The sequence below is a fragment of the Erinaceus europaeus genome, chromosome X (genome assembly GCF_950295315.1).
Source record: "Erinaceus europaeus chromosome X, mEriEur2.1, whole genome shotgun sequence".
NCBI classification, from domain to species: Eukaryota; Metazoa; Chordata; class Mammalia; order Eulipotyphla; family Erinaceidae; genus Erinaceus; species Erinaceus europaeus.
This window is the reverse complement of record NC_080185.1, coordinates 117,609,110-117,622,365: the sequence shown is the minus strand read 5'-3', so window position 1 is coordinate 117,622,365 and position 13,256 is coordinate 117,609,110. Positions and strand designations below refer to the sequence as shown.

Here is a 13,256-nt window from a genome sequence, read left to right as displayed (position 1 = left end):
TTGTACATCATAAATGAACTTAGTGCCACTAAATCATGCTCTCAGAAATTAAAATTAAAATGACAAATTTGGGGGCTGGGGCCAGTAGTGCAGCAGGTTAAGCGCACATGGCAGAAAGCACAAGGACCGGCACAGGGATCCTGGTTCAAGCCCCCCCTGCTCCCCACCTGCTGGGGGGTCACTTCACAAGCAGTGAAGCAGGTCTGTAGGTGTCTTTCTCTCCCCCTCTGTCTTCCCCTCCTCTCTCCATTTCTCTCTGTCCTAGCCAAAAACAGCAGCAATGGCAATAACAACAACAACAACAACAGCAAGGGCAACACAATGGGAAAGATGGCCTCCAGGAGCAATGGATTCATAGTGCAGGCACCGAGCCCCAGCAACAACCCTGAAGGCAAAAATAAAAATAAAAATAAAATAAATAAATGACAAATTTTGTTATAGATATTTCACCACAATGTAATATACCAAAACCATCGCTTTGTATACTTTTGATGGGTGAATCATATGGCATGTGAATAACTTGTCAATAAAACTATCGTTTTTAGACAGAAAGAGCTTCACTGGGTGAAGCAGGGGGCTGATAAATATTGAGCACATATCTTGGATTGCCAGTTCTTTCCTAATGAAAATAGAATTGGGATTGTGGGAAAGGGGTTGTGTCACTTTGCTCTCTGAGTCTCACTTTCATTGTTGGATGGTGGACGTGGCTGCCAAGAACCATTCTAGATCTTTAGTTTCAAACTAAAGATGTATGAGTGGCAGAAGGACCCATCATCTGTCACCTGACATGCAAAACACATCCCACCAGGAAGGTGACATATCAGGGGGGCCAAACACAAGAGAAATATGCTGAACAGCTTTGTATGTCAAGTGTTGACAGAGGTGCTACAGATGTGTTATATGCCCTTTCTACTCAAAGAACAAATGGTAAAAGAGGGTGCCAATGAGGCCTGCTCTCTAATCACTTCTTGGTTCATTCATAAAACAGACTGTGGCTACAGAGGAAAACTTTATATTCCCGAGCAGCTGATGGCAAAGGGAGAAAGCAGTACTTCAACCATCTGTGCAACACTTGGAGCAGGCTTCCCCAATATTCAGGGCCAGGTAAGTACTATGGGGGGGTGGTGTCAGTGTCCCTAGTCTCTGTCCACCAAATGCCAGAAGGCTGACAAGGCCCCTCCTCCAGATGTGGCAACCAAAAATATTTCCAGACCTTGCCAAATGTCCCCTTGGGAACCAGGGTTGCTCTCAGCTAAGAACCAATCACTGCCAGAGAAACTTTTCCATCTTCTAACATGTAGTTCTTTGTTGAAGCCATTGGGCAAGTGTGGCGTTACAGTTCTCATCCACCGCAGTGCGGGCCACCAGGAACTGTCAGCAGACAGATCTTGTCGGCATTCTAGAATTGCACACACACACACTCCTAGTGGCCAATAACCTCCGAGAATTCTGAGTAGTAATGTAGCAGGGGCAGTTACTCATTCATTGACATATGGCATTTACAATATGCCAGAGCAGTGGAGTTGGGGAAACCAAATTTGGGATAAATAGACTTGATATGAGATGAAATACTGTACAGCAACTTCTAGAGAAAGCTGCAAAAGATGAACATGGGGGTGTGGTATTTAAATAATGCCTTCCCCACCCCAAGATGTCCACATCCTAATCCCTAAAGTCTATGTATATGGTACTTGCCATGGCAATGGAGACCTTGCAGATACAGTTAAGGATGTAGGGATGGGGAAGATAGCCTGGATTATCCATGTGGACCAAACAGAACACAACAGTCCTTATAAAAGGAAGGCAAGAAGGTCAGGGAAAAAGAGGAGGGGTGTGGGCAGAAGCAGAAATGCGAGTGATGCTGCCACTAGCCAAGGAATGTGGAGAATCTCTAGAAGTTTAAAAAGTCAAGAAAAGAGCACACCTTGATATCCACCTAGACCTACTTTGAACCTCTGGCCCCCCCTAGAACTATAAGACCATATATATATACACACACACATATACTGTTTTGAGCTTCTAGATTTATTATAATTTGTTACAGTAGCAAGAGGAAATTTATTCAGAAAGATTATAAGGCTGAGAAATGAAATCCATTATCCATCAAGAGAACTATGTGGGCAAAGATTGAGAGAACCAGCATGAAACCAACCAAACGGGCTGGGCAGCAGCGCACCCAATTGAACACACATATTACCATGTGCAAAGACCAGGGTTCAAGCCCCCCAGTCCCCACCTGCAATAGGGAAGCTTCACTAGTGGTGATATAGTGCCGCAGGTGTCTCTCTGTCTCTCTCTCCCTTTCTAGGTCTCTCTCCCCAGAGAGTCTGTGTGGGTCTGGGCATGGTGTGGGCCTGGGAGTAAAGCCACATATGATTCTAATGGGTGGTCAGGGTCAAGAACACCTGCTTAAAGCCAGTGCACTCCAGGATCGGGTCCCACTCTATCTTCCCTCCCCTCCCCTCTCAATCTCTCTCTGTCCTATCAAATAAATAAATAAATATTTTAAAAAGAAATCAATCAACCAAACAAGTATGACATAACTGCTAGGCTTCATGAAGACTTTCCTAACACATACAGGCCCTACAACATTTTCAGAAAAGTAGTAAATTTCATATACATGTATAGTTTTGACTGTATGTTAGAAGGGGCTAAGAGAGGGAAAGGCAGAAAAAGGTAAGACAAGAAGCAGAATACCTTTGAGGTATCCTATATGGATAACATATGCCCAAGTCCTCTATAAGATCAGTGAGGTATTCAAAATGATAGCCCCACAAAGGTCCAGGTCCTAATGCCGAGAACATGGGACTGTCAGATTACTGTGAAAGGGGAATTAAAGGTGCTATCAGCTCACCTTAAGGCAGATTTTCCTATATTATGCAGGTAAGCTAACTGTATTCACGAGCTTCCTTCACTGTGGCAGACAGCAGTAGATGAGCTAGTACCAGAACGACTTGGTAGGACAGAGATTGGACCAGACATTACTGTAGGCTTGAAAGAAGGGAAACATGAATGAAGGCTATATGTTAGAAAAAGCCAGGAAAGGGATTCTCCCTGACAGCTTGCAGAAGCAACATAGCCCTGCTAACATCCTGATCTTAGTCTACAAAGATCAGTCTTGCACTTCTGTTCTCCAGAACTTTGAGACAATAAATTTGGTAATATGTTACAGCTGCAATCTGAAACCAATATAGGTAACAGGTAAAGATAATCATAAACAAATATGAAAACCCTTGATAATGCTAAAAGTATATATTTTGAATGGGCCTGCTAAAGAGGATGGAGGGAAAAGAAGTCTACTGGAAAAGACCTGTGTGATAGTCTGGGACAGCCAGTGTCACCAGTGTCCAGGTACTGGAGCTGGGGCTAAACTCATGGAAGAATCCACACTAGACTGTCTTGGTAACTCAGTCTGAACTGGGAGCAGTATTTTCTTCTTCTCTAAGGTCACTTGTTATTTTTAACAACATCTTCTGACCAACACATTCTGGACCTTAGCTGTCTCCTCAGTGAGACAATAAGGTTCTGCACTTGACCTTGACCATGCATGAGAACCTCCTGGAAGAGCCCCCAATGCAAATTGCTGGGCTCCACACCCAGAGCTCCTGATCCAGTAAGTTAGAGTTGGGATCAGAAAACCTGATTGTTGTTAAAATTAGACGGCTCTAGCCAGGCGGGTTGGCTTCACGGCGGGTAACAGAGACGAGGAGACAACGGCTGGGCAGGGAAGCTGTATTTCTTCATTCAGGAACAACGATTCATAAACTAAACCAAACTAATCACCAAACAGAACTTCGCTGTCTCTTTGCGGCGGCGCAAGCACTCTCTCTAACTCTGTAACTCTGGAACCCTCCAACTCAGGCACTCTCGAACTCAGGAACCCAGGAACTCTGTCACTCTGGAACTCTGGCGGGTTTCCTAGGGCCGGGGCCAAGCGGGCCCGCGAAATTAACTGGACTGATCTAATTCTCTTGGCGGGGGAGAACTAGAACCCAACATAAAGCATACAACACCTGATTTTTAATGGAATCCCATGGGAGGCTGATATAGCTGGTTAGGGGCCCGCACTGAGAACCACTGCAGTAGGGGCTCTCCTCTGAAAGACTGAAAGGACTCTAGTAATTTCTTGCCCTGCACATTTCCCATCCATAGCTGTCTTGACTTCTTGGCAGTTCTCAGCTGCTTGCTCTGTGTTGCTTTCTTTTTTTTTTTATTTCTTTATTGGGGGATTAATGTTTTGCAGTTGAAAGTAAATGCAATATTTTGTACATGCGTAACATTTCTCAGTTTTCCACACAACAATAGAACCCCCACTAGGTCCTCTGCCATCATGTTCCAGGACCTGCTCTGTGTTGCTTTCTATTTCTTCCCTTTCATCTGCAGCCACACCACCCGAATACAACCCATCCCATCTGTATTTCTTCCCTTTTCTAGCACTTCAGTTGTCCATTCTGCTTTATGCTGAACAATCCACACACTAGAGTCGATCAAGTGTAAGGCAGCAGCCATAGAACATACCTGGAAAGTCAGTCTCTTCTCCTACCATTTCCTATTCCCTTCCCCCACTCATCACTGTGTTAACTTGGAGATGGAGAAAAGCAGTCCCTGTCCAGCATGAGCTGACTGAGTGCTATCCTGGTGAAGACATACAATTCCCCAGAACACCAACATCAGATAATGACGCTCAGTGACCAGGAGGGGACAGGACAAAAGCAAGACTGCTCCACATTCATGTCTGGACACTGAGCATATGTGTGCCTTGTTAAAGCCACAAGTCATTGAGCATCCTCTCACCCTGGTTAATGTGAGTGACTTAACCACCTTTGTCTTTCCTCTTCCTATATAAGGTCTATTGATAACCCCAATCAAAGAATTACCACTGCTTTGTGACAACATCGGATCCACAGCAACACTAAGCTTCCTGAAAACACTTCCGCAAAACACCTGACACAGATCCACTCATGCGCCAGCACCTAACACCGTCTCACTATGATCTCATGGTTCCCCCACAGTGTGTGGTCTCTCTCACTGCAATGAGAAAAAGACCTACTTGGTCTGCTCGAGGTGTGTTGAAGGAATAGAGCAGGGATGGCTCCTACTCAGCTTTCAGATTTTAGCTCCAATGCAATCTCCTCACAGGCACTGTTTTGAACCCCACGTGACCACACACACACACACACACACACACACACACACACACACACACACACACTTTCTAGCCTCCTTATTGTCACGTACTCTGATAAGTATGCATTCAAGTCTACCTCTTCCATTAGATGGAGCTGCCATTGCCACAGTCCTTTCCCACCATAAGGCCTGGCCCAAATGATGGGTGGGTAGGTGGGTGGATGGATGAAGTAACCACTGTATGAAACATCAAGGCGAAATATGAGAACTGGTAACAGGCTGGCAAAATAACTCACTTGGACTGTGTGCCACTTTGCCACACCTATGACCCAGGTTGGAACCCTACCCCCACCACATTGGAGGAAGCATCAGTGCTGTGGTCTCTTTCACTCTCTGCCTTTATCTGCCTCTTTGTCTCTTGTCTCTATCTGAAAAAGTCATCCCAGAGTAGTGAAGTCTCCAAGAGAACCAATAAAGAAAAAAAAGAAGAAGAAGAACTGATGAAAGAATGTCAGTAAAACAGAAGGAACTGAAGTGGTCAGAGAAGAAAACCAAGTTCTATGCAACCAGACTGGTAGCAAAGGTTTTGAGCCTGCTGTGAAGGACAAAGAGAGCAAAACAAAGGCCATATACAATCAATGTGGCACCCTAACTCAAGACTGTGTGGGCCCACAGGCCACATTTATTTTAGCATAAAACACTCCACCGCCAATAGGATGCATCCTTAACCACTGCCCAAACTTTGTTGCTACCCTAGAACTCTTTAGGCAGAAATCATTTGCAGGGTTTACAAATCCTTCACTATTCACTGAGTTGGCTTGTCATATTTGTGTAACTGTAATTACAAGAGGCAGTTCCGGGACCTGACAGTGCAGGTATCCCTTGGCAAGTTCAGAGGGCACATTCTGAGTGGGCTTTTGTAAGAGGCCATTTCACAACTAAATGGTTTCATTTCAGGGTTAGGAACTAGATGCTTTTCAGTTAAAATTCAGGTCAGAGACAACAGGCTCACCTCAGAGATATTGCAGGTTTGGTTTCAGATGACTGCGATTAAAGTGAATATCATGGTCAAGTAAGTCACATGAATTTCTGAGCATCCCTGTACATATAAAGGTCATGCCTACACTGTACTTTAGTCTACTGACTATATGATAGTATTAGGTCTTTTAAAAATGATGTGTACACCTTAATTAAGAAGACTTTAATCCTGTAAGCTGAAAATGAAGTGAGCACATGATGTTTGGAACATGACACCAATAGTTCTGCCTGACATAGGATTGCCACAAACCTTCAATTTCAAAGAAGTCTAACAGCTCCTAAGCACAATCAGCAATGTGCAGTAAGATGAGCTGTGGCTATACAGAACAGTTTTACCATGTAATTCACCAACAGAGAAATCATCACAAGGCGAGATAAGAAATCAAGTATGACAAACTGATAAACTGGACAAATAGTTTGAAAAACAAACAGACTTGGAGAATTGAGGAAGAGGGATGTGCCTACAGCTGCTTCAGAAACAGCACTGTTAGTTCACTCCATCAGATGACACATGGAATGAAGTTTTTGGCATCTGTACTTCATAACAAATACCTACTGAAGATGTTCTGGAGGACAGCAGGTGATCTTTGGTCCCAAACTATGCATCTTAAATCTTACTGTAGGGAGCCGGGCAGTAGTGTGGTGGATTAAGCGCACATGGTGCAAAGCGCAAGTACTGGCATAAGGATCCCCGTTCAAACCCTGGCTCCCCACCTGCAGGGGAGTCGCTTCACAGGCGGTGAAGCAGGTCTGCAGGTGTCTATCTTCCTCTTCTCCTCTGCCTTCCCCTCCTCTTTCCATTTCTCTCTGTCCTATGTAACAACGACATCAACAACAATAATAACTACAACAGCAATAAAAAACAAGGGCAACAAAAAGGGAAACATAAATATAAATATAAAAAAATCTTACTATAAATACCTTAGTAAATTAAACAATAAAACTAAGTGATGGTTTCTCATTTAAATCTTATTGCCACTAGTATTAACACTTGAAATAAAAGCAAGCCACTTTCTGCTCCTGTCCTTTGTAGTGCTTACAGTAAAAAAAAAAAAAAAAGTGGAAAAATAAAGATGGAGCTTAAAAGGCCTGTAAACTGCAGAAGCACTCTCTTAATTTTCTTAGGAGGTTGAGATAATGAAAACAGTTCCAGCTTGAATGATAAACAGGTCTGTTTCTGCTGAAACAGGAGTCTTGCCAATGAACTATAAGGAGCACAGCCCAGCCCAGGGGAGAAGACATTTGGATCTAACTTCTGCATGTGGGCAAGCCTCAGTGACCTACCCAAAATGAAAGGTGATCAAAACAGCATTTTTGGTGAAATCAGGAGAAGTCAGTCTGTTAGGGGGGAAAAAATCCATGCTACTTAAAGCTAATGAACTATTGATACATTAGATGCCACAGCAAAACCAAGAGGCCAAGCGAAATATTTTGTTTTCCACAGAGTCGGAGGATGTCATATCTCCTCATTCATTCATTCATTCACTCAATATTTATTTTAGGCCTGGTCTGTGCCAGGCACCAAAGAAAATACTGGTGAACAGCACAGTATGATCCCTGCAGCCACGGAGCTTTTTCAGATCACGGAAGGGGAGATAACTGTTGAACAAACTCACATCAATATGTAGCACAGCTATGAAAAAAAAAAGGGGGGGGTGCTACCAGAAAGAGCATAACAGAGAAGCAAATTCAGACTGGAAGCTCTGGGAAGGACCAGAGAAGAGCACTGACCAAAAAGTCCCTGAAGCTAAGAGACTATCAGGCCACCACCACCTCAGAAAAGGAAAAAAAAAAAAAAAAAGACTTTTTTTTGCAAATGAGCACAAATGGAATTTTAACTTTGCCTGTCAACAACTGGATGGTGAATTCTCCCCTTTCCCAGAGCATCTGTCTTCTGGAGCAGCCTGTAACTGCTTGCCAATCACTGTCTAGATTGCCTCCCCAAATCCTATTACCTGCACACAGAAAGGTCTCCTTTTATTATGATTTCTTATAATCTACAGTTTTCCTATGCTTGGTCTTGAAACATGCAAAAATAATCTGCCAAAGGCATGAAAAACAGAGCCTGTAAGACTATCACCTGGTGGAGTCAACCATTTAACTCAAAGCTACCACAAGTCCATTGGCTGTAATAAAGTGCCAGGTCCTCTGGGCAGCAAGTGGGCTCCAGTGCTCAGGAGTCTACAGCAGCCAGAACCCAGGGGGCCGAGAGAGAGTCAGTCACTACTTGCAACTGCTGTCTGGGCAGTAAGCACAGAGTTGACACCCCTCCCCAGCTCCCAAGCCCGCAGGCTGAGAGGGTGCCGGGAAATGGCCTTCCAGCATCACGGACTGGACAGCTCGCCCGCCCAGAGGAAGGCGGGCCAGAGGGTGACGGTCAGCACCGGGAGGAAGGGGGGCGCCACGGGATGTGCCTCCGGCTCTCAGGACCCGGGACGGACCGCGCGCCAGGCCCGGTACTAGGTACTGGGGCGTTTCCCTCCCCTCCTCGAGTCAACCCCCAGCCAGGGCAACCGGCAGCTCCCCACGCTGTCCCGAACCTGGGACTGACAGCCTCCCCCGTGGATGGAGCAGGTGGGCGCCGCGAGCCGCGCGCAGGGCCAGAGCCCACCTGCTCCCCGCACCCGCGGCGCAGAGAACGGCGCGCCGGGGCGAGAAAATGGCCAAGACAAAACTCTCCCCGCCCACCCGAAAAGCCAACCACACCCCCAGAGCCCCTCAGCCCCGGCTGCCCCGCCCGACGTCCGCTACCCTCGCCCAGGGCCCCGCGGGCTTCCGCGGCGCGAGTGGGAGTGGGTGGGGTGCGCAAGGCAGAGGCGCCCCCCCGCGTCGTCCACCCGCCGCGCTCCGCAGTCCTGGGACGGGCGCGCCGCCTCCCGCCCCAGCCGAGGTGGGCACTCGGGCGCCGGCGTCCCCCTACTCACCCATTGGCGTCGAGCCGGGCCGGGCCGCCGAGGCAGCGTGAAAGTTGGCTGAGGCAGGCGCCGGGGTTAGGGCGCCGGGATGTGGGTGCGGGAGTCGGGGCACGGAAGCCTGGACGCGGTGGCGGTTGGGCCGGTTTCCTCCTCAGTAGCGGCGGCGACGGCGGCTCAGCGCCGCCCGCTGTAGCCTCTGTTGCTGCTGCTGCCCCGGGGCGACTCCTGCTGCTGCTGCTGCTGCATCGCGGCCGCTGCGCCCGGCTGCGCCGGGTTTCCTGCTCCCTGCCAGTGGAAATTGCGAAAAAAAAAAAAAAAAAAAAGCGCCGCCCAGCCCAGCGACCAGCAGCAGCAGCCCCGCCGCCCACTCCCCCTCCTCCTCGCGACCGCGGTCGCCGCTGAGATGCTCCTGCGGCTCCGCCTCGGCTCGGGCGGGGGCGGGGCCTATGAGGGGCGGGCCCGAAGGGCGGGGTCTGCGCCCTGGGCGTTCCTGCGGCGACGACGCTCGGGCGCCCCCTTCACCGCCTGCTGGGATGGGGCCCAGCTTAAGAGGTCGACCCCCACCCGTGGCGGTTCGGCTAACGCCCCAGGAAATGCCGCGAGACTCTTCGAGACCAGAGAAAACGGGGGGAGGGTCGTGGGAGGAAGGGGAGTCCAAGGGGAGCGAGGCGTGGGAGTGGAGGTGGAGGGGGCCCACCTCGACGGTGCGACGTGGTCGACAGGCTTGGGGGGGGCCCTGGGCTGGTAAAGGGCGGGACACGGGTGAGCTCTGGGGGAGGTAACGTTGGGGTGGAGAGGGAGGTCGAGGCACTGCAGAATAAAGCTTCATAGAGGCGGGTGCTGAGAAGGAAACAGATGGGAGGAGAGTATGGCACCGAATGGCAGGCCAGGTGTGAGGTCGCTTGTAAAAGGTAGTGAGTGTGATAGAGGTGTGGAAAGATCGAGAAGGGCGCGGAGGAGCTGGCGGTTCCTGCCGTCCAGCAGACCTTTTATCTTTGCAGGAGTCCTAACCCCCTCCACCTCTGTGCTTCAGTCAGCTGTGTTGGGTTGCTCAGCAGTATTCCCAGGCATCCCCCCCCCCACAGGCCCAGCGCCAGTCCAACTAGTCATCATACTGGCTATAGTGATCCCCAGACCTGGAGGGGCGCTGAAACAAGGAAATTCGTGGGAATTCGGGGGCAACTAACTCACAGGCTCCCCTTTGAGTCGGTCCACCACACCTTTCTTCACAGATAAGCTGGCAGCTACCACATTAATATACCATCCCTTATTTCCTTTTCCCTTTCCACCATCTGGTGGTAGAAAGAGATAGTGAAGCAGACAAGAGTTTTCATAAAATAAATTAAATCACTTGTCCCTAAAAAATAGAGGATGAGAATTCATGGACCTACAGGTGACAAAAGCTAACAACCCCCAAATGCAATAGGTCAGTAGGTGCTGTCTTTATACCTCACTACCATCTCAGTGTGGAGGATTTTGGCTGGGCACCCAAAGCATTCTCAGAACCAAGGTCCAAGGTCTCTGAACACATTGAGGACACCATGACCAGAATTCCTAGAACATGAAATCTGTACAAACTCTACAGGACTTGGATTAAAAAAAAAACAACAGTACTTTATCCTATGTCCTGCTTAATCTTATTCCTCTCTCTGACATGCAGAAGCAGACTTCTCATTTGATTTTTTTTTTTCCCCACAGATTCATAAGGGTGAATAAGAACAAGTGAAGTTTGGCATCCTGGCTTTGGTCTATATCAACCCTTATGTTCCCCTTCTTGAATCAGTACACTATGTCTCTACTCCTTGACCTGGTAAATGCTTTCTGCCATGGCCAAATGTGTCATTTTATCACACACAAAAAAAGCTGAATGTAGATTTAACACTTTGTTGAGAGTTCCTAAATTGTGCCCCATTTTAAAGTAAACTAAGTTGCATCAATTCTACTCAAAACACATTGCATTTCACTGATTTTAAGTCCCTCCAAATGGTAACGACAACTCCCCCCCACACACACACCTCAAATTACTGCTTGGTTCCTCCGAGCTGTTCCAATTGTCCTCTTACTTTTCCTTTAATCAATTTTTGTTGACCCGCACAAGGGAAGTTAATATAAACATTCAAATTCAGCTGGTGATAAGAGATGCAGAATTCCTTATACTGTCTCCATCTTACAAGAGTATTTTTAAATGAATAGTATAATATCCCAAATTATGTGACTTCATCTCATGAATATCGCTCAAGAAATAAAACAACTGCTTTTAGCACCACATCTTTGTCCCACTCAGCTCCCATTTCTACCAGAATAGGTCATGCACTTAGGAAATGAAGAGTAGCTGTCATACTTGAAATATCATATGACTTAAAAGGTCCCACTATGTTGCTCAGTGGTAGTAACATCCTAGATAAAAATAGAAAGAGGCTGAGCCTCTCTCTACCTGTGTAGCGCTTCCAGCCTTTCATGCTCTTTCCCAGGACTCAGACTTGCCATCTGTAATTTGCATGTAATGAGTGATGCTTTGCTTTGATAGCCTTTAATATCGTCTTTACATTAATTTAAATTACATGCAGAGTGCTTTACAAAAGACAGTCATTACTGGTGCTTATGACCAACTTTATGGAGAAATATAAGAAATCTCATGGTGCCAGAAAGTATGGAAGTGCCCAATCAAAATGGCTGCACAAGGCAGAGGCACAGGACTCAGCTAGAAAGAGCTCCTAAAGGTCAAAGCTGGAACAACTCAAGCAACTAAATAATAGCCCTACTGGACTATAACCCAAGGAATGCAAGTCAAAATCTTTAAATTCAGATGAATACAAATAAGTGACTATATAAATTAAGTCAAAGGGAGGGGGGTTTTTTGTTTGTTTTTGGTTTCTTTTTTTTTTTACAGAGGAATTCTAATTAATGAATATAGAAGAACTAGAGGAAACAGAACATCAGCACCAGAACACCACAATAATAACTGATGTAGCCACACTCCACCTCAAACTCTCAAGTGAAGGTGCAAGTTTAAGGAAAAACCCTAGCAGGCAGTCCTCTAACCAGGTAGTCAGTGTTTCGTGCTGACAGTTCAGAGTGGGCTTTTTCTCTCCTCCTCTGCATCTTGTGCATGGGGTTAAAGGTAACTGTCAGGGGGAGCTGGGCAGTAGCGCAGCGGATTAAGCACCCAAGGCATGAAGTGCAAAGACCAGCATAAGGATCCTGGTTCAAGCCTCCAGCTCCCCACCTACAGGGGAGTTGCTTCATAAGCGATGAAGCAGGTCTGCAGATGTTTATCTTTCTCTCCCCCTCTCTATCTTCCCTCCTCTCTTGATTTCGTTCTGTCCTATCCAATAACAATGACAATAAACAAAATAATAACAATGATAAACAACAAGGGCAACAAAAGGGAAAAATATAGCCTCCAGAAGCAGATAACCCTGGAAGCAAAAATAAAATAAAATAAAATAAAATAAAATAAAATAAAATAAAATAATGAAAGGTAACTGTCAGGACCAAAGCCTTACAGATAATATATGGGTTGATAACCTCTCTTAAAATGATTCACTCACTTCCCCTTTTATCTTTTTCAGTGAATCCTTTGCTACAAATTCAAGAGAACTGGTTTTACCAGCTCTGTGGAGACACAAACCAATTAGATCAGTGAAGTTAATCATTTATATGACAGCTTAACTATGATTATCCTTACAAGGCTTGTAGGAAAGACTTGCTTTATAAAGTAACAGAAAGGTGAAGTGTGCTCCAGAAGGCTATAAAACTGGAATGGGGTGTTCTTGTTTAAAATTCCAGAGAATGCCTCAGCAGTGAGCTTCAGAGTTGGAATATCACAGGAAGCTGCATCTGAAATGCAAGAAGAAATTAGGTACAGCTTATAGATTAACTTGCTATCATTTTGTAAAGTAATGCTTTATCTAAAAAATAGTAAACTAGGAGAACAAGCCTAAACATTAGCATTGGCATATTGCACCAAAGTAAAGCGCTCTGGGGGTGGGGGGCTTACAGGTGAAGGAGGAGGACCTATAAGCAGGGGATCAGTGTGTTTTGTAGAAAACAGAAATTTCACACATGTACCAACTCTTTTGTTCACTGTAAACTATTAACTCCTCCAATAAAAATTTTTAAAGAGAACTCTTTCAAGTCTATGTGCTCATAGAAATTATGTATATTGGGGCCAGG

The 13,256-nt window shown here is 46.2% G+C and overlaps 1 protein-coding gene across 2 annotated transcripts in view; it reads right to left on the bottom strand.

The window, feature by feature from the left end:
- The window catches only part of SH3KBP1 (SH3 domain containing kinase binding protein 1), a 447,635-nt gene extending 438,167 nt beyond the window's left edge, over window positions 1-9,468 (bottom strand). The window contains exon 1 of one of the 2 annotated variants that reach the window (XM_016195163.2): window positions 9,090-9,468. In XM_016195163.2, the coding sequence (XP_016050649.1) occupies window positions 9,090-9,093 (4 nt within the window). In that variant the 5' untranslated portion in view covers window positions 9,094-9,468. The remainder of the gene's footprint in view (window positions 1-9,089) is intronic. The other variant, XM_007538851.3, reaches the window with a different exon arrangement.
- Between the last annotated feature and the right edge of the window lie 3,788 nt (window positions 9,469-13,256).